This window comes from Grampus griseus (genome assembly GCF_964374135.1).
Source record: "Grampus griseus genome assembly, chromosome: 14".
In the NCBI taxonomy this organism is placed as follows: domain Eukaryota; kingdom Metazoa; phylum Chordata; class Mammalia; order Artiodactyla; family Delphinidae; genus Grampus; species Grampus griseus.
Window position 1 is genome coordinate 22870590 of NC_139008.1, and position 19394 is coordinate 22889983.

At 49.7% G+C, this 19394-nt stretch overlaps 1 protein-coding gene across 1 annotated transcript in view; it reads right to left on the reverse strand.

Moving 5' to 3' along the window:
* Positions 1-476: 476 nt before the first annotated feature.
* Positions 477-19394, reverse strand: part of VPS35L (VPS35 endosomal protein sorting factor like) — a 132109-nt gene continuing 113191 nt past the window's right edge. Inside the window, exons 28-31 of the mRNA XM_082670955.1 lie at positions 16078-16243; positions 8031-8149; positions 1778-1924; positions 477-1068 (exon numbers count right to left, since the gene is read on the reverse strand). Coding sequence (XP_082527081.1) covers positions 970-1068; positions 1778-1924; positions 8031-8149; positions 16078-16243 — 531 coding nt within the window. The 3' untranslated portion in view covers positions 477-969. The remainder of the gene's footprint in view (positions 1069-1777; positions 1925-8030; positions 8150-16077; positions 16244-19394) is intronic.

A 19394-nucleotide genomic window follows, 5' to 3' on the forward strand; every position in this document is an offset into this window, starting at 1 on the left:
TTGGGGGCACTTTTATTTTATTTATTTCTTTTTGCGGTACGTGGGCCTCTCACTGTTGTGGCCTCTCCCGTCGCGGAGCTCAGGCTCCGGACGCGCAGGCTCAGCGGCCATGGCTCACGGGCCCAGCCGCTCCGCGGCATGTGGGATCTTCCCAGACCGGGGCACGAACCCGTGTCCCCTGCATTGGCAGGCGGACTCTCAACCACTGCGCCACCAGGGAAGCCCCTGGGGGCACTTTTAATCCACAGCTTGGATGCATTTTCCTGCACAAGGGGTTCTAGGCTGTGAGTCACCACCACCACCAATATTAATGCTCTTACTGATTCAGAATGTCAGTGGAAGCTCATTAGTGGTAATACAAGAATGAGATTCCACCAAACTGATAAAAAAGTAGACAGAATCGTATGGTGTTTAGGGTTATGGCTGCAAGAAAACCAGGCGGTATGTTTAGACACGTTCTCTTCCGGATGAGAGTCAACTGTATTAAATGAACAGTCAGGAACATAAGTGTTCCTTCAGGAGGTTTATTCAGTTACAGTATATTTTCCATCGAAGCCACAGGGAATCTCAGATTTGACCTCGCTTTCTCCTTTAATCCACCAGCATATTCTAAATCCAGTCAAGAGCTGATTTTGATATAAAGCAAATTAGGGAAAGGGCACCGTGGGTCTGTCAAAGTGGACTGCTTTTCAAGGTTCTTTTTCCAATTAAAAAACACCTTCCAGAAAGGAAAGATGTTACTTGCATTCTTCAGTTTTTCCCTAAAGGCCCATCTGAAGGCCACCTGTGCAAAGAAACACTAAGATGCTGTGCTCAGTGAGCAGGAGTGGATTCGAATGCTCTGCCAGCTCCCGCTTGTTCACTTCACTGGCAGAATAATCTAGTAGAGAAGCCAATCTGTACGTGTGTAAAAATAAAAACAAAAACGCAAAACAGGTCTTTCTGGACTTGGCACCAGAGCCCCTAGGGTCAGGTCCTCGTCTGCAGAGGGAGCCTGAGGGCCAGCTCGGTCAGATGCCCCATGTCTGGGTGTTTGCTTCGCTTCTTGATGTATTCCAGAGTTTTCACCTAGGAGGAAAGAGAAAGACTCATCTCCTTTCTGGTTCATAACTCAGGGCTCCAACAAATCAGCCATATCGGGAGCTCTGGCTTTTTTCTTAGCAGAGAAGGGAGGGGAAGAAACCAGCAGTTTTTAAATAAGACTCCTTAGATTATAGCTTGCTCTTAAAATCACCAGGAATGACTGGTGTTTTCATACATGTGGTTTTTATTCAGAGGGAATTAATTCTTAATACTACTCTGTGGTCCCTTGGTTCCGGGACCAAACTGAGGATACTGAATCCCTTATAGAAAATGGTGTAGTATTTGCTTATCACCTACATACCTCCCCCTGTATATTTAAATCATCTCTAGATGACTTATAACACCTAATACAATGTAAATGCTATGTAAATAGTTGCTGATAGGTGGCAAATTCAGGTTTTGCTTCTTGGAAGTTTCTGGAATTTTTTCCCCCCACTGAATATTTTTGATCTGTGGTTGGTTGAATCTGAGGATGCCAGACTTGCAGATACGGAGAGCCATCTGTACTTTGTAGGGCCTGGCACCTTTCTGGAAGGGGAGACTGGGGCTGTTTGATGTCCAGGCCCTGATGTTGTGTTGAGGCCACTTGTGCCTGGCCAGTGGGCTTGCGTCACTCGCCAGGACAGCCGTGCCTGGTGGGCGTTGTGAGGGCCCCCACTCCCCCCACCCCTCCCCTCGCCTTGCCTCGCCTCACCATGGTCCTGGTGTCCGCACAGCCGTGCCTCTGTGCCAGGTGCCACAGGTTGACGGACAGCTGGTTGAGCCTGTTACTGCGCAGGTCCCCATGGGCCAAGATGCTGTTAAAGAAAGAAAGGCCCAACGAGCTCTGGCGCTTTAGGGCCTGATACAGAAAAAAGAGGTTACTATCTGGCACTGGGGCTCAGGCCCGGCCCAGTGTTGACGCTGCCAGGGGTTCCAAGGCCAGCTCTACCACGGATCTTCTGGAGGGCGAGCTGCTTAACCTCCCCGGGTTACCCCAGCACTGATAGGCCGTCTTGCATTAATGCAAGTACAGGAGTAAACTGAACGGTAAGATATGTCTCTTACAGACGTGTCCTCAAGCCACCCAAAGTTTCAGTCACTATTCCCACCCTCTGGGTGCTGGTAATAAAGACCAAAGACAGCTCCCCGTGAATAATGCTCCCCAATGCCTGGTGCCCATGCCCAGCTTTTATAGGAACCATTAGGTATTCTTCACACCAGATCATTCCTCTTTTGCTCAGTGATCTGATGTGAAAGGTACTCTCAAACAAGTAAAGTCTAGCCAAAACGTCAGAGTAGACCAAACCTGAACCCCAGCTTTGAATGGTAAAGACAGAAGGGAAACTAAATCTCCAAAATGCAACAGGCCCAGGAGAAAAGATACCAGCTCCCCAAGGTAAACAAGGGACCTGGGAAGGCCCAAGTCAGCAGGTGGGCCTGAGCAGGGGACCAGGTCAGATCGCACATCTGTGTGGGTCCTGGAGAGCTGACGCCCGGACCCTTGCTGGGTGCTCTTGGCTGCTGCTGCAGACGTCAGTGCTGCCAGGAGCCTTGAGTGTCTGCTTTGCTCCTTGGCAGCTAGCGGGTATGGGGGTCCTTACACTGTGACAGGTGTGAGCTCTGTGCCTTACACAGCTCACCTTGTTTAATCTTCACAACTCTCTGTAGGTAGGATTTTAGAGCTGGATCCCAACTCATGGTTATCCAAACACTAATCTAGGTGCTACTGTGAATGGACTTTGCAGGTGTGATTAAGGTTATGGACCTTAGGGAGATAATCCTGGATTATCTGGGTGGGCCCAATCTAATCACTTGAGCCCTAAAAAGCAGAGAAATTTTTCAAGCTAGAGTCAGAGACAGGTAGCAGAAGAGGAAAGGAAAGGTGACGCAGAAGGGGAGACCAGAAAGATTTGAAGCATGAGAAGGACACGACCCACCACTGCTGGCTTTCAAGATGGTACAAGGGGGCCAAGAGCTAAGAAGTGCAGGCGGCTTCTAGAATCTGAGAAGAGCCCTCAGCCAACAGCCAGCAAGGAAACAGGACCTCAGTCCTACACCGGATGGAACTGCAGTGGCCAACTCAAGTAAGCTGGGAGGTGGATTTTTCCCAGTGCCTCCTGGTAAGAGCCCAGCCACTCAACACCTTGATTTTGGCTTTGTGAAACCAGGAGCAGAGAAACTGGCCCAGCGGGCACCAACTTCTGACTTACCAAACTGGTGAGATTATAAATGGGGGTTGTTTTAAGTTTGTGGTGACTTAAAGCTGTAATAGGAAACCAGTACGCTCCCATTTTGCTGATGAGGTCAGAAAGCTTCAGGAACTTGCTCAAGGACCACAGCCAGCAAGTGCAGAGTGAGGATTTGAGCTCCGGTCGTCCAGTTCTGGAGCCTGTGCTGGTACCTACACCCTCCCATGTCTGCCCCGGTTTATAAGATGTTCCCATAGACCCATGGTTAACATCACATTAGGCATCCAAATTCTGAAGAAGCTAACAGATTTGCCCAGTGCAGCTACCCAGTTTTATCCAGGGAAATAGGAACGATTTGATGTGGCTTAGACCAATACATATTTTTTTTCCTGCTTTTTTCAAACAACCTACTAACTGTCCATCTGTCCATGCATCCTTCCATGTGTGGAGCCCATAGAGCAGCAGACTACGCTAACTGCGGAGCCAACTTTGTTACCCCCTCCTGCTGCCCTCTCCCAAGTGAGGATTTAAAGTCTTCTGGTGGAGAAAAAAACAATGCAATAAAACTGCCAAGGAGCAGCTAAGAATGCAGTTGGGTGACAGTGGCTTTGTGACGACAGTGAAGAGACTCAAGCCCCCTAAACTGAGCCTGCCTGGACAACGGTCTGGACCAGGTGACCGTCACAGAAGCAGCTGAGCCGACCGAACAGCACTGCTGTCAAGGAGCGGGGTCACGCTGTCGGGTGCCAAGCCTGCAGGCACAAGGAGGGAAGGCTGGTAGACTCTAACTGGCTGGCAACTTCCTGCTTTGGGTTCCTTTGTTTAATCAGACAGTGAGCTCTGCCCCAGTCGGGAATGCGGCAGAGACCATCCAGTGGGTTCCAGCCCATCCTGCGCGCCTTTTCAACTGGCTCTCATCTGATGCCTGGGCCCTGGTTTCTGCTCAGACCTAGAGGACCAAGCTAACAGAAAACTCTCGAATCCAACTATAAGAGTCTCCCGAGAGAGGCCCTTTAACTACATTTCTTTGAAGCAAGGGAGAATTTTTAGAAGTCAAACAAGTAAGACAGTATCTTACTGGTTACTTCTCTATGCTGTGTCTTCTCAAGCATTTTACTCTAAAAGCCCAGTCCGCACGTGTTTTAAATGCACAGCCCATTAAAACGAGATCGTTAGAGACGGGTCTGGGGCGGGCAGGCCGAGCAGGCGGCGTGCAGAAACCCAGGAAACTGAACACACGAGAGACCAAACCAGGGCCTCCAGCCCCTCCCCTCCCTACAGAGGCTTTAAATAGAAGAGCTGCTTTTGTTTCTTTTCCTAGGGGAATTGTCATTTGCAGGAAGTTGTAACAGTCTGGCATGGTTCCCAGCCTCACCACACCCAAACAAACAGCTTCATAAAGCTCGTGACTAGGGCAGGGCTGGCTCCTTCACGTGCATGTAGAGGACAGTTTTGGAAGCAGGGCTGACACCAGCGCTGAGAGATGAGACACTCGGCTCGGGCACCAGTGTTGGGCTTTCACAGCGCCCAGCTTGGTCCACAGCAGGTGGAGAGAGGTCTGAGTGCTCCGGGTCTAGAGGCCTCCCCTCCCAGGGCCGCCTGTGCCGAACCTCACAGCATGCTGTTAAAGTGAAGGATGACACGTTCCATCTTAGCTCAGTCCACCCATATTTTTTCTAATAAATGTGCATATATGGGCAGACATTTTCAGTGAGAGTCCCTGGTATTTATGTGAGTTGAAATGTACTTCAGAAACTTTCCAGCCCTGCTATTCTTTCAGAATTATTTCAGAGTCCTTATCACAGTCAATGCCTCCTCCCCCAAGAGAAAGAGACAAATGTTAAAACAGTTCCAAATTATATGGTTCTGGGCTCTATTTTTGTTGTGAGCCTGGAGGTCCTTGACTGTGGTCGTTTATGCTGTCAGCAGCCACCTCTGATTAGACCCAGCCTGTCGAGTCAGAGTGAAGAAATGCATTTTCAAGCCCCGGGGCACATGTTTCTTGGGCATGACGTGTCAAACACACAGCCCTGCTCTGGCAAGAAGCTAGAGCCAGAGCCCTTGGCTGTAGGGATCAGGGAAGGTCCTAAGAATCCTTCACAGCAGGGGAGTGACCAGTGCAAGCTGAAGGTGAAGGACTCCATTTCTCCTGCAGCGTAATGAGGGCTCTCTCCTGAAGGCTGCCTACCGCACAGAGACGAAGTTTACAGGCTTTCGAAAAAGGCCTTTCAGTTGGAGGAGGGGTGATCTCTTCTAGCACTAACGGGTTTGATAAACCAGTTCCTGAAGAAATTGGGGTTCTGATGCTGCCCCCTCCACTGACAGCCAGTGCCCTCCAAGCATTAACTCCCCAGCATTCTACAGCCCTGCACCCAGGGGGCCCCAGGGTCAGTGGGACCCACCCACAATCCTCCCTCCCTAGAGAGGGCGCTGGGAGGCACTTGGGGCCCCCAGGGCAGCAGTGGTTCTGTGTTTTCCATCTGCCTTTTGGCCTGCTAACCTTAAGGCTGGCCCTGTGTGCCGTGCCCCTGACCTCCGCAGTGGCCACTGGGGAATGGAGTCTGGAAAAAATCCTGCTCTCTCCAGGACCTGCTTGAATACCCTGGGGAGAATGGGAACGCGGGACATACATGTATGTTGCGTGTGTGTGTGTGTGTGCATGCATGCGCACCCACAGCTATAGAATATTCTCATGGTTTCTGTGGTGGGGTGGGGAAGGGGGGAAGGGCAATGGTGGCATTCTGTACAGTCCTGGAAGTGAGTAAGAATTAAAAGTCCAGTTTGATCTTATTTTGTCTTCAAAGGATTTAGTGGGGTGGGGAGTAGAGAAGCAAATCCTAAAAACGTGAGATGAGGTTTGGGAAGGAGGGACCTGGGGAAGCGTGTGGGCAGGAAGCGGAGGGCTGGAAAGCCACTGGGAACCCTGCAGTCCGAAATCTGTCCTGGGTTTGGGAAAGGGAATTGGAGGGGGTGGGGGGTGAGTGGCAGTGAGAGAAGACAGAAATCTGCCAACATGAGATCAGGAATGAGCTGTCAGTATGTGGAGTAGCGAAGAGCAAGACTGGGGGTGTGGGGCAGACATGGAGGCAGAAGCCTGACAGGAGCTGCCCCAGGGGAAGGACGTGGAGAAAGGTCAGGCACTGGCTTTGACTCCAGGGTCACTGCCAACCTCCCCACCCTGATTACACAGCAGGAATCAGCCTTAATGCAATGTCCACCAAGCCTGAGACAGAGCTTCTGGGATCCAACTGTCACCCACATGTTTGAGCTGACGCTGCAAAAATGGAGTAACTGGGGAAGGGTACCAGGTAGTTATTTAGATCATACTATAATCTGGAAATTATTTTGAAATCAGTCAACCATCTATCTATAATATGGAGAATATGGGGAAAACTGCTCTGAAAAGGCAACGACGCAACATCTGATAAAGGAATATATTCTGTGGATCAGAGCATGGGTTCTAGAAGATTGCCTTGACCACATTCTATAGCTACCACTCTAGGATTCAGTTTCCTCATCTGGCAAGTGTAAAGGGATAACAGCTATTCCCACTCATGGGACTGTTGTGAGATGAAACCACACACGCAAAGTTCTCCACACTACACTTATGTATGAGAAAGGCTGGGATGGGAATTTCCTGGCTGTCCAATGGTTAGGACTCCGAGCTTTCACTGCCAAAGGCCCGGGTTCAATCCCTGGTCGGGGAACTAAGATCCTGCAAGCTGTGGGGTGCAGCAAAGAAAAAAAAAAGAAAAAGGCTGGGCAAGCATAGCCTACTATCATGGTTGGACAACAACCGTATGCCACTTGTTAAAAAGTAAGTGGTGGGCTTCCCTGGTGGCACAGTGTTTGAGAGCCCGCCTGCCGATGCAGGGGACACGGGTTCGTGCCCTGGTCTGGGAAGATCCCACATGCCGCGGAGCGGCTGGGCCCATGAGCCATGGCCGCTGAGCCTGCGCGTCCGGAGCCTGTGCTCCGCAACGGGAGAGGCCACAACAGTGAGGCCTGCGTACCGCAAAAAAAAAAAAAAAAAAGTAAGTGGTAAGGCCTTGACCGAGGAGGGCGATGCAGCGGCTACGGATTCACGCTTGAGCATCTGGGTGATCCCTGTTCTGTCACAACCAGAGGAAACCAGCAGCTCTGGAAACCTCTGAGCCTCGGTTTTCTTTTCTGTCCAAGGAGAATGAACGCAGCACCTGCATCACAGGGCTGTTGTGGGCCTCAAAGAGCTAAGGTGTGGGAAGTGCAGGCTGTTACTCACTCAACATGCACTGATTGAGTGCCCGCTGTATGCCAGGTTCGAGGTGAGGATGCCGGGGTGAGTGACAGATGGATCCCAGAGACCCTGTCTCAGGCACAGGCAGGTCTCCGAGACCCACGTCTCGAGGTCCCGGCCACATGGAGCTTACATTCTGGTGGGGGGCAGGCGGCTGAGAAGTGAACACGGAGCATTTCAGAGAATGCCCGAGCACCACAGGGACAGTTCAGAGGGACGCAGCAGTGTAGGGGAGTGTAGTGGCTACTTGACACAGGGTTCAGGGAAGGCCACTCTGAGGAGGTACTTGAGCTGAGACCTGAATGATGAGAGGGGTGGCCAGGGGAACCCTGGGGAGGCACAGTGCAGGCAGAGAAAATGGTAGGAGCAAAGGCCCCGGGGCCCTCGATGAACAGTCTTCACACAGGCGCGTTACTCTCTGGACGAACCAATGTCCAAGTACCCTGGGAACGCGTGCTTTCAGGGCAAGCGGCAGGGATGGGGGCGGCAGGGGCACCTACCTCGTCCTTGGCCAGGGTTTTCAGATGCTCCAGGATCTGAGCCATCACCGTCTCGCACAGCTTGTTGTTCTCAGCCAGAAACTTGGAGTCTCCCCCGTAGAGGCTGTCATTGGAGTCAACTGATGGAAGAAACCAGAGCAGTGAGACATTCCCAAGCCCAAGGCCAGGGAGAGGCAGCCGTGGTGTCAGCGGGTGGCAGGAAATCACGGCAGGGCAAATGGAAACGGCCAGAGTTTGCCACGGGCTTGGGCCCTTGGGAATCATGGAGAAAACACCTGGCCTTCCAGACAGTCTAAGCCAGAGAGCTCAGACTCTGAAGTCTGTCCCCTCCGGCCCAGGCATGGAGGGGGACAGCAAGCATCACAGTGGCCATCAGAATGGCTGTCAATACTGAGCACCGGGGTGCCAGGCGCTGGGCTCAGCGCTTCACAGGTGTTACCGTGGAGTCCTCAAAACCGCATGTGCAAGAGATGACAGATGGGGACACGGAGGCTCCCTGTCCCAGCCAGGATCCCAAACTGGGAGGCTCCCGTCAAAGCCTACGCAGTTAAGCACCGCCCCCAGCCCCCTGCCCTGTCACTCCACCTCCAAACTTCTGCAGATCGAACAGAAGGTTCTCTACGTCTTCTCGCAAACCTGAATCCTTTCACTAAAGTCCCCTCTCTCCTTGGGCATCTCCTGTGACAGCCGCTGTCTAGAGAAAGAGCAGCTGCAAGAACAGCCTGGGTTTGACCTCCCTCCTCCCTCCTTCCTATCGACCTTCGCACAAAGCATGACCTCTGGGTAAGGAAGCAGAGGGACTCTACAGGGTGCGGTTTTGCGCTTGGTTTTTTTTCACTTAATGATTCCTGGAGTTATTTCCATATCAGCATATATGGATGTGTTGCTTTGCCTGTACTAGCTGAGCAGTAGTCCATTGTGTGATGGACCAGAATGCTTTTGGTTGGTCCCTCCTGCAGACACTTCAGCGGTTCTCTTTCTTTTCTTTTTTTTTGGGGGGGGGGCGGTGAGGGGTCAGGGCCAGGCTGCTGCAAAGTCTGTAAGGGAACCACAACCTCTGCCTTGCAGAGTCGATTCTTTCCCCCCATGCCTTTTCTCGCCAGATCCTTTTTGAACTGCTTTCACCCCAACTCCCAAATGCCGACTTGTACGTGGCTGAGCAGTTATTTCCGGTGTGAATGAGCGGCGCTCAGTTCAGTGCAAAACCATTGGAGCACCCTCAGCGCTAAGTGGTCAAGGAGAGGAAAAGTGCAGTGGCAGCTCTTAGATGTTTCTGATCTGGTGGAGGCCTAAAATTTGGGCCAGTGTCCCAGGTGCAGTGACATCTGATAAGGCAGAGGCCGTGCAGGTGCCTTTGGGGGGCGCGGCTGGGCTTATACAGCCATGTACACACAGTGCTAATCCAGTTCATGGTTTAGAGACGTCAATAAGCCGGTTCAGCTTAGCTCATCTGGGGGAATGTGGTTTGCTGTGCTCTTCTCGGCCCAGCTCCTCACCATCCCTAGGATCCTGTCTCCTAGGTATATACAATCAAAAGGGATGATACATATGGGATCACAGTAAAGCCCATGAAGTTGTGTGATGCAAACAAAAGGTGACACCACAAGCGAGGGACACGGGGCACCCGTTTAGCTTGCAGATGGGTGAGGCTGAGAGTCAGAGCCACAATGGATAGCCCCATTATGGTCAAAGTCACCAGCCGTCTGTCAGGGCCTGCACAGAACTATTCCCTGGACTGCTGGCAACGAGCTACAGAACCAGGGGATCACGTTAAACAGGCATTGGCCATGAAGACAAGAAAAGCCAAGCTGCAATGTGCAGGGATGGCTTCTGAGCTTTTAAGAAAGAGACCCCTCTTAGGGTCACTTATAGGAAAATTGGCAAATACATCAATGTACCAGAAATACATCTAAATGGCCTATAATTTTAGGGGAAAAAAAGTTCAATTTCACTAGTGATCAAAGAACAGAAAACTAAAACCACAGAAGAACTTTTAGTAAAACATCACCTATCAGATTAACAAAGGTGAGAAAGAATACCAGGTTTTGATGTAGGCCTGGGCAAACTGCTGGTGGGAGTACCATAGTCTGGAAATCAGTAAGAAAAGCCTTAAGAAATGTCCAGTACCACTTCACACCCATTAGGATGGCTGTTATTTAAAAACAACAACAAAGAGGAAAATAAGAAGTATTGATGAAGATGTGGAGAAACTGGAAGCCTCGTGCATCGCTGGTGGGGATATAAAATGGTGCAGCTGCTGTGGGAAAGCGACTCCAGGATCCAGCAACTCCAATGCTCAAAGGACTTGAAAGCAGAGGCTCAAACAGATACATGTACATGAATGTTCATAGCAGCATTATTCACAAGAGCCGAAAGGTGGAAACAACCCAAGTATCCACTGACAGATCAATAGATAAGCAGAATGTGGTTTAGTGGTTTATCTAAACAGTGGCATGTTATTGAATCACAAAAAGGAATGAAATTCTACTACATGTTACAACATGGATGAACCTTGAAAGCATTATGATAAGAGAAATGCGCCAGACACAGAAGGACAACTAGGGCTTCCCTGGTGGCACAGTGGCTAAGAATCCGCCTGCCAATGAAGGGGACACGGGTTCGATCCCTGATCCAGGAAGATCCCACATGCCTTGGAGCAACAAAGCCCGTGCGCCACAAATACTGAGCCTGTGCTCTAGAGTCCGCGAGCCACAACTACTGAGCCCGCACGCCTAGAGCCCGCGCTCCACAACAAGAGAAGCCACCGCAATGAGAAGCCCGAGCACCGCAACAAAGAGTAGCCCCCACTCGCTGCAACTAGAGAAAGCCCGCGTGCAGCAACGAAGACCCAACACAGCCAAAAATAAATAATAAAAAAAAGGACAACTATTGTATGACTCCACTTATATGAGGTACCTAGAAGACGCAAATTCATAAAGACAGAAAGTAAAATAGAGGTCACCAGAGGCTGGGGGGAGCGGGGAAGGGGGAAGTTATTGTTCATTGGGTACAGAGTTTGTTGGGGAGGATGAAAAAATTTTGGAAATGGATAAAGGTGATGGTTGCACAACACTGCAACTATACTTGATACAACTGAATTAAAAATAGTTAAAATGGTAAACTTTATATGTATTTTATCACTTTGTACATTTTACTCCAAAAAAAAAAGTCTTAGTACAGAAAAAGGTCAGATCTTTGACTTGGGAAAACCCACTCCAAGGGATTTATCCTAAGAAAATCATCCCCCCAGTTGCACAAAGATGCATATATGTGATATTGTTTCATCACAGAGGACAATGTTCATTGTATGTTCAATGTGTGTTCACTATAAATGTTGTGTATAATGGTGAGAGGAGAAGCAATGGAAATATCTGCCAAGAGCTTTGATTAAATGCTCTGTGGCATTAGCATTAAATACAATACTATGAAGACAATGAAAGTATATGATCTATAGTTGTTACCTACCATGCACTACGCTATACTATACTATTGCTACAATATACTATTACTGAAAGATATTTATAGTATACTGTTAGTAAAGTGACAAACAGTATACCTATATACCACACACATATACAGCCATATACTTCCTAATTTATAACTTCCTAAGAAACAATTTTTTCAATTAAAAAATTATATTTTATTACTTTATCTATTTCCTGTAATCTGTCTTGAATCTTTTGGGGAATGGTACAGGTATAAGCATATAGTAATTAACTGATTGACAAAATAATTTCAGGGATGCTTCATGTACATTTCTAGCTGCTATTTCAAGAATAACTCCTGGGCTTCCCTGGTGGCGCAGTGGTTGAGGGTCTGCCTGCCGATGCAGAGGACACGGGTTCGTGCCCTGGTCCGGGAAGGTCCCACATGCTGCAGAGCGGCTGGGCCCGTGAGCCATGGCCGCTGAGCCTGCGCGTCCGGAGCCTGTGCTCCGCAACGGGAGAGGCCGCAACAGTGAGAGGCCCACATACCAAAAGAAAAATAGAATAACTCCTTCTTCTACTTCAATAAAATTGTACATAATATTCTTTTAAAATTCTTACATTTATATTTAACTCCCAATTAGGCATTTGGGAAAAGTATGAAGGAGGAAGAATGACACTATGAAATGTATTTTTTAATGAGCCATTCTTTGCTTATTTTTTTCCAAATAAATTACTACTGAGTTTCTAAGTGGGAAAAAAAAAAAAAGAATAACTCCTTCTTCTTTTATCCCCAGCTTTTTACTTAAACAAATGTCAAGGCTGTAGAACAGTGGGAATAACTACAGTGAAGCGCTGCCTCTCTCTCACCCAGCATCACCAGCTGATGCCGTTTTGCCACTTCCGTGAAGCTCTCTCACTTGCTCTCTCCACACACTCACGTACACACGTCATTTTTTTTGTCTAAACCATTTGTAAGCAGGTTGCAGACATACTGCCTGAGAACGAGGAGAACAGCTGGTCTCCTTGCTCCCCAGCTTCTCTGTCCGCCTGAAACCTCTACTCCGGTTCTGAACTGTCCCTTTGTGGGGAATATTCTGGGAGTGCTCTCCTGGGTCGGCTGCTGGCTTCGTAGTTGTTCCTAGGACACAGGTTGGTAGTGAATTGCCCTGGGCTGCAGGCATCCGTCCCGGGATTTCTGAGACAGCTCTGGCTCTGGCTGCTGTGTTTCAACTGCCGTCCATGACGTGGAAGACAGCAGTTATTCTTGTAAGAAGAGAAAGAATTTGATTCAGCCATTCACCACCATCTGATTTTGAAGGCTGGCAAAATGCAGCTGGTAAAGGAATTTCTCGCACCTGCTGCCGAGGACGCGGCTAGTTCCTGGCATAAATTCCCAGTCTTACTCCGAGATGGAGTAACCTGCTCTCCTTCGGATTAGCCCAGCAGCAGGGGAGAAGTGAGAAGGTCTAGGACCACCTGTGGTCAACCACCCAAGCTGCAGGCATCCTGCCCAGAGGGGCCAGAGGCGTGTTGAGAGCAGCCCACTCACACACGCAGAGCGCGGACTAGGTGAGGACCTGCTCTGCGCCAGGTTCCAGGACCCGGAGACCCGGTGGGTGGGGAATGGGCTGACCTGGTCCTGCCCTCACAGAGCACACAGTCCACAGGAGGTGCAGACGAGCAAACGGGCAATCACAACCGCATGGGCTGCATGGCAGGAGAGGGTGGCCTGGGGGTCCCAGGATCCTAAAATCTAGGCTTGGGATGGAATTATAGAATCAGTGAGATCCAGGCTGAACCCTGAAGGTGGAAAATTCACAGAGAAAGTGAAAAACGGGGTCAGAAGTGGGGAAAAGTGTTTCCATGCTAACACTCGGTGGTGACAGCGGGGGGGGAGAAGCGCGAAGTTGACAATCAGAAGTAATTTGGCCTGGCCAGAGTGTAAGGCAGGCCTGAGAGTCCAGACTGGCGCTCACAACGGGGAGAAATGAGATCCCTGGCAAATGGCTACTAAAAATAGCCCAGGATCTCTGCATCTGTCTGGCCCTGGGGTCACAACCCCAAATGCTTCAAGGGCCTGGCAGGTGACACGGAGGAGTGAAGGGGCTGTGCCGACTTCCCACGGGCCCCTGAGCTGTACTCTTCCAACTAGACATCTGTGTGTTAAATAAATAGACATTCAGTGTCAGAAGTGTCCTGCCCTTCCACAGCAAGCACACTCTCTCGCACGCTCGCATGACAGCACTGGAGTTACGGCTCCAGGTCATTTCAGAACATTGTCTTCTTATTCATCTGGAAAGAAAACAGCCAAGGCATCCTTCGTAAATGCAAAGAAAAAAGCTGACCCCAGTTTTCCAAAAGTTCGAACCTTTGCCAGCGCTGTCTAAAGAGCGGCCTCGACTAAGAAGGAGGTGGGAAAGTGGAGCCCCCACCCCTGCAAAGGCTCCCGGGGCCCCAGGACTCTCTGCTACGAAGACAACTGTCAGGTCACAGTTGTGCACCCAGAGTAAACAGCTGGGCCGAGAAGGCAGCAAAGAAAACCCGCCGTTCTGTTTTCATCTCTAAAAGCTAGAGAACTAGACTCCACCTGTCAAACACAGCCACGCTCCCTGTGCTGGCGCTCTGGCTCCTACAGTCCGCCCTGCTGTGCTGTGTAGACAGGGGATTCAGTGAGTCTGTTTAAGGAAGGGAAGAGCGAGGAGAGGGCTTGCCCCTCTCATAGGGCCCAGGTTTCCAGACCCACTTCCGCGGCAGCATCTGGTCCTCAAAAGTTTCTCTGTTGTTCTGAGCCCTCCGCGTGCCCTTCACAAGAGAGGAAATAAAAATGCCAACAGATACGGGAAAAGCTCACCCTCATTAGCCATCAGAGAAATGCAAATTACACTCATCAGAAGAGACAAAATGAACAAGACTGACCATATCAAGGGAACAAATGGAAACCTCATTCGTGCCTGGTGGGAGTGTAAACTGGTATAACCATTTTGGAGAACTGTGAGACAGTACCTACCAGAGCTGAGCATAAGCACATCCCACCAGGCAGCATTTCCACCCTGGGCATATACCCGACAGACATGAACCCCAAGAGTTATATATTCAGGAATGATCACAGCAGCACTCCTCACAGCAGCTCAGAACTGCATCCACAGGGGAATGAAGAAGTTCTGGTATATTCATACGATGGAATACTATGCAGCAATGCAAAAGGATGAACAACAGCTACACACAACACAGAAGAATCTCACAGACGTAACACTGAGTGAAAGAAGCCAGACGCCAAAGAACGCTTGCTAAATGAGTCCATTTACGGAAAAGTCAAAAATTGGCAAACTAATCTGTAACGTTAGAAGTCAGGAGAGCAGTGTACCTTTGGAGAGGAAGGTGGTGGTGCTGAGTGGACGGGGGCATACAGGGGACTTCTGGGAGCTAGTAATGTTTGATTCCTCTGTCTCGGTGCTAGTTACTGGGTGTGTTCAGCCTGTGATGATCTGCTGAGCCTTATGATTTATTGTATGCATGTACTATGATATACTTTAATCAAAATACTGTTACTTTGTAATTAAGGAGGCAGCATAACGCGTGTACCACAGTGAATTCCACTCCGAGCACTAACTGGCCTTGAACTTGGTAAAACCATTTGTCTTTCGGTGTCTCCCCTTGCTTGTGTGTAAAATGGGGACACAAATGCCCGTCCTCCTCATAATGCTGTCAGGATTAAAGGAGAAAGAGGCCCATGGCGTCTGGTGCCGTACCTGGCACACAGTAGGAGCTCAGATCGTGGGAGTTATCATCATTGACATTAACCAACCTCCCCAAGTTACATCTTTACGTAACCTCAGCCCCCAAATCCCAGCCAGAGGAAGCCTCTGAGAGTCGTAACAGGAGGCCATCCTTAGCACTGCAAATTTGTTCCCTAAAATATCCAAGTGTAGAGACAGTTGCTTAAACCCTGAAGTATTCATTTATTGGCCAAACTGCTTTTAACAATAGGGCCATTTGTTTGGAAACCAAAAATCGGAACTGAGGCTCTGACAAGCAGGAAGATGCTTAGGCTCACTGGACAGAGGTCTGGAATTGGGACTGTCCCATGTTGTGTCAAGGACATGAGGAGGCTGCTCCCGAACCTGTAGGAGCAAGTTCAAGACGGCTGGTTGCATGTTGGGGAGCAAGGCCATCTCCTTCTTCCAAGCACCTGATCTAAGGGTCCAGGTCAGGACCCACATGAAACTGGTAAGGAACAGGCCTGGGATGAAGGTCATGCACGTGCCTATGTAGTCACCGTTCTAGGTTATTCTGTGGCACACCCAAGACATCACTGATCCAAGAGAGTGCTTCTCTGAACTCGTCTGTTTGCCGAAATGACCTTGGACGCTTGTTAAAGATACAAATTCTCAGGCCTCTTCCTGGGGATTCTAATTTAGAAGAGACACATGGGGCCCAGGAACCTGTATTCTTAAGAGCTCCCCAGGTAATTCTTACACTGGGCAAATTTATCAAGACCCTGGACTAGAAGTTCATGGTAGGTAAGACACAAGGGGATTAAATAAAAGAGAAAATGAAAACCCTGCACTTGCTGCTCAGAAGTTCAAACACAGTGCCGTCTGGTGGAGGGACCCAGCTACCTTTGTCTACGTGGTAGAGATAGGTCTCCTGGCTCATGGCGGACAGCAGGTGCAGGACACAGGTGTAGATGCGGATTTTCTCATCACTGTTGTCCTCCCAGGTGTAGTCCTGGATCACGTTGAGCAGCTCTCGAACAAGAAACAGAACACCGTGTTCCGGATGATCCTAGTGGAGGACCAAAAAAAGGAAAAATAAACCTAGATGTGAAGCAGGAGGAAAAAAAAATCAAGACAGAAACCCAGGTCCCTCCCTTTAGCAGCTGTAGAGAAATTAAAGTGCCAGCTATGGTTAAACAATAGAGAGAAAAGTGACACAACGTCGTTAACTCCACTAAACAACACACTTCAGTCTGGGGAGACAAGCTTTGAGAGCTCTGGGTCTGAGGAAAGAAAGCAAAATTACCTGTCAGTTTAATGGGCTGTTTCCAAAATTACAGCCTTGCTCTTATGTCCATAACAGTAAAAAGCCCTGTTCTTCCAACTACAAAAGCTAGATTGCAGGTCTCGTTGCAGACAGCACAGCAGAAGCCACCTACCTCGGGTAAACCCCCAAATGATCACTGTCACCACCAAAGGCACCGACTTTAAACACATTCTCACTCTTTAGGGCATTCAGCAACATTAACAGCTAAATTGAGGATCCTCTCTTGGGAGAGGAAAAACCCAACAGTCAGTCACAGAGCTTATAACAGTGTTTCTCAGATGCTAAACTGAACCAGTGCTGGGATGCAAAAAAGTCAGCAGCTTCAATTCAGTTCCAAAAAGGATATGCAGGGCTTCCCTGGTGGCACAGTGGTTGAGAGTCTGCCTGCCGATGCAGGGGACACGGGTTCGTGCCCCGGTCCGGGAAGATCCCACATGCCGTGGAGCGGCTGGGCCCGTGAGCCGTGGCCGCTGAACCTGTGCGTCCGAAGCCTGTGCTCCGCGACGGGAGAGGCCATAACAGTAAGAGGCCCACGTACCGCAAAAAAAAAAAAAAAAAAAAAAAAAAAAAGGACTACGCAATGCAGTGGCTCCCCTGCTGAATGCTCTCCAAAGACCCCTCCCCCCCCAGCTCCTGCTGCCACCGCCCTGCTGACCCGGCTGGTCCATCTTGCCCCTCACTCAGTCCACCGCCACCTTTATGGCTCCTGGGACCAGCTGGACCGCTCAGGGTCCTGGCAGGACACAGACGACACGCTCACAAGGGTTAAACGAGGATGGGTTAATGAAAGATTATCAGAATGAAGAGAAGTAGCGAGAAGGCACCCAGGGCCTGGCAACAGAGGGAAACTGTTACCATCCTCGGGCTGAAAGCACGCGGTGGGGAGCGAGTTTTTGCAGTTGGAGGAGGCCACCCAGCAGCAGCTGCAGCCCTGGATGGAAGAACAAAGCCATCGCCAAACACGGCCCAGTGAGAGTTGGGGGATAAATACCCCAGCCTCGCTCTCCTCCTGCCCTGCAGTCCATGTCACTGCTCGCGCTGGCTGAACCAGCTGGAAGCCAGAAGGAAGGAAGCCCCGGTGACGCGATCCCCAGAGGCCCGTCTCCCACACAGACCGGACTGAAGGGCACAGGGTGCTCTGGAGGGCAGCTCATATGCCAAGGGGGTCTGGCCTCCCAGCCCTGCTGTTCCCCTGACTGGAACATTCACCTGTGAGACTTGGCTGCACTGGCTCCTTGACAGCCTCCAGATCTCATCTTACATGTTAGCTCCTGCCCTGATCGGCAATCCAGAGCCCCTACCCGTCTCTCTTCATCTCTCTTCACGTCAAGTCATCCATCTCATTTTTTCAGAGCAGTGCTCAGCATCTGAAGTGATCTTATTTATTCCTAACTACCCAAACATACCTCTTGGTTCATCTTTTTTTTCATCCTAGCCTATAACCTCCAGGACGGCAGGTACTTTATCTGCTGTGTTTGCCAGTAATACACTGCCAGGACTGCCCAGGACTGCAAATGGTGCCCCATCCCTGTCTCTGCTTCCTGGGACAGTGCTGGGCACAGAGCAGGCACTTGGTAGGTAAATAATGTTAAATGGATAACATTTTTCAAGCACCTTCTACGTGCCAGGCACTGAGGTGGCTACAAAAACAACAGCTAACTTTTATGGTAGCTATTGTAGCTACCATAGCTTTTCTACGTTCCGGGAAGATACTTTTATGACTTCCTCTCCCCCCCCATTTCACAGATGGGAAATGAGCTACACTGCTGGTGCATGGGGGAACCAGGATTTGAGCCTCGGGAGTCTGGCTCCAGAGTGGACATTCCTAACTGCTAATACTCTATTTATACTGCCTCTCTACAGATGGAGTAGGGACGAACTAGACTTTATGGAGCTGGCCGGTTGGGGGAAGGCATACACGCAGTCGGCTATCTTGAATTCAGGCATGGAGTAGAAGTGTGATAACAGGGGTGCGGGAATTAACAGCTACATAATCCAATGTGTGGATACACAGCAGTAATACTTCCAATGGGCAAGAATGAGGGCGGAGGAGAAAGAGATGATTTGTACAGCTGCTAACATCTACAGGAATTGCTGTTACGGTATCGGCACAAAAGAAGACACACGATACTCCAAAATCTGAGTACCTCAAACTATATGCAGCAAAATTGCCCGTGCCATGGTCCGCCTTCCATTGCCAGAGTCAGTCTCAGATGGCAGCTCACTACCGCCTTGCTTTGCTAACAGCTGTTTCTAACTAGGCTATTTCGTTCTGCTATGTGGATGTTCAAAATATATTCTATTTCAGGATCTGCCCTGGAAAGAGACGACACTCTGAATGTTCCAGTAACTTAATTTCAATACAAATTGCCGTAACTATTGTGAGAGAGCATTCAACACACCTGCAAAAAGGTGGAAGAAGGGGTCACGGAGACGTGAAGGTTTGTAGCCAGCCGTTTCTGCTAGCTTTAAACCGAAGAGACGAAGAGATTATTTCCAACCTTCTCTACAAGGAAAACATTTTCCACATGATAGCCACGCTTCAGTGGTTGTAACATTTTCAAAAGAAATTGTACCAGTGCCAGCAACTAAAGAAATGCAAACACAGATTTTTTTTTAAAGAAGAAAAAGAGATCCCGATTCAGTTGGCAATCCGAGGGGGAAAAGGTTTCCCCTGGGGTCTCTGCCAAGGCTGCCCGGCAGCAAACAAATGCTCAGGAGGCGGCTCCCAAGGGGCGCCTGGGAGGGACTCAAACCGCTCGCGCTCTCTCTCTCTGCTGCACGGAAAGGGGGCCTGCCTTCAACCACTCAGAATATCCCTCTGGCTCCTTGGTCTGTGGGAATCCTTCTATTAAATGTCACTGCTTGAGGGAAGGAATACCCTGAAAACGAC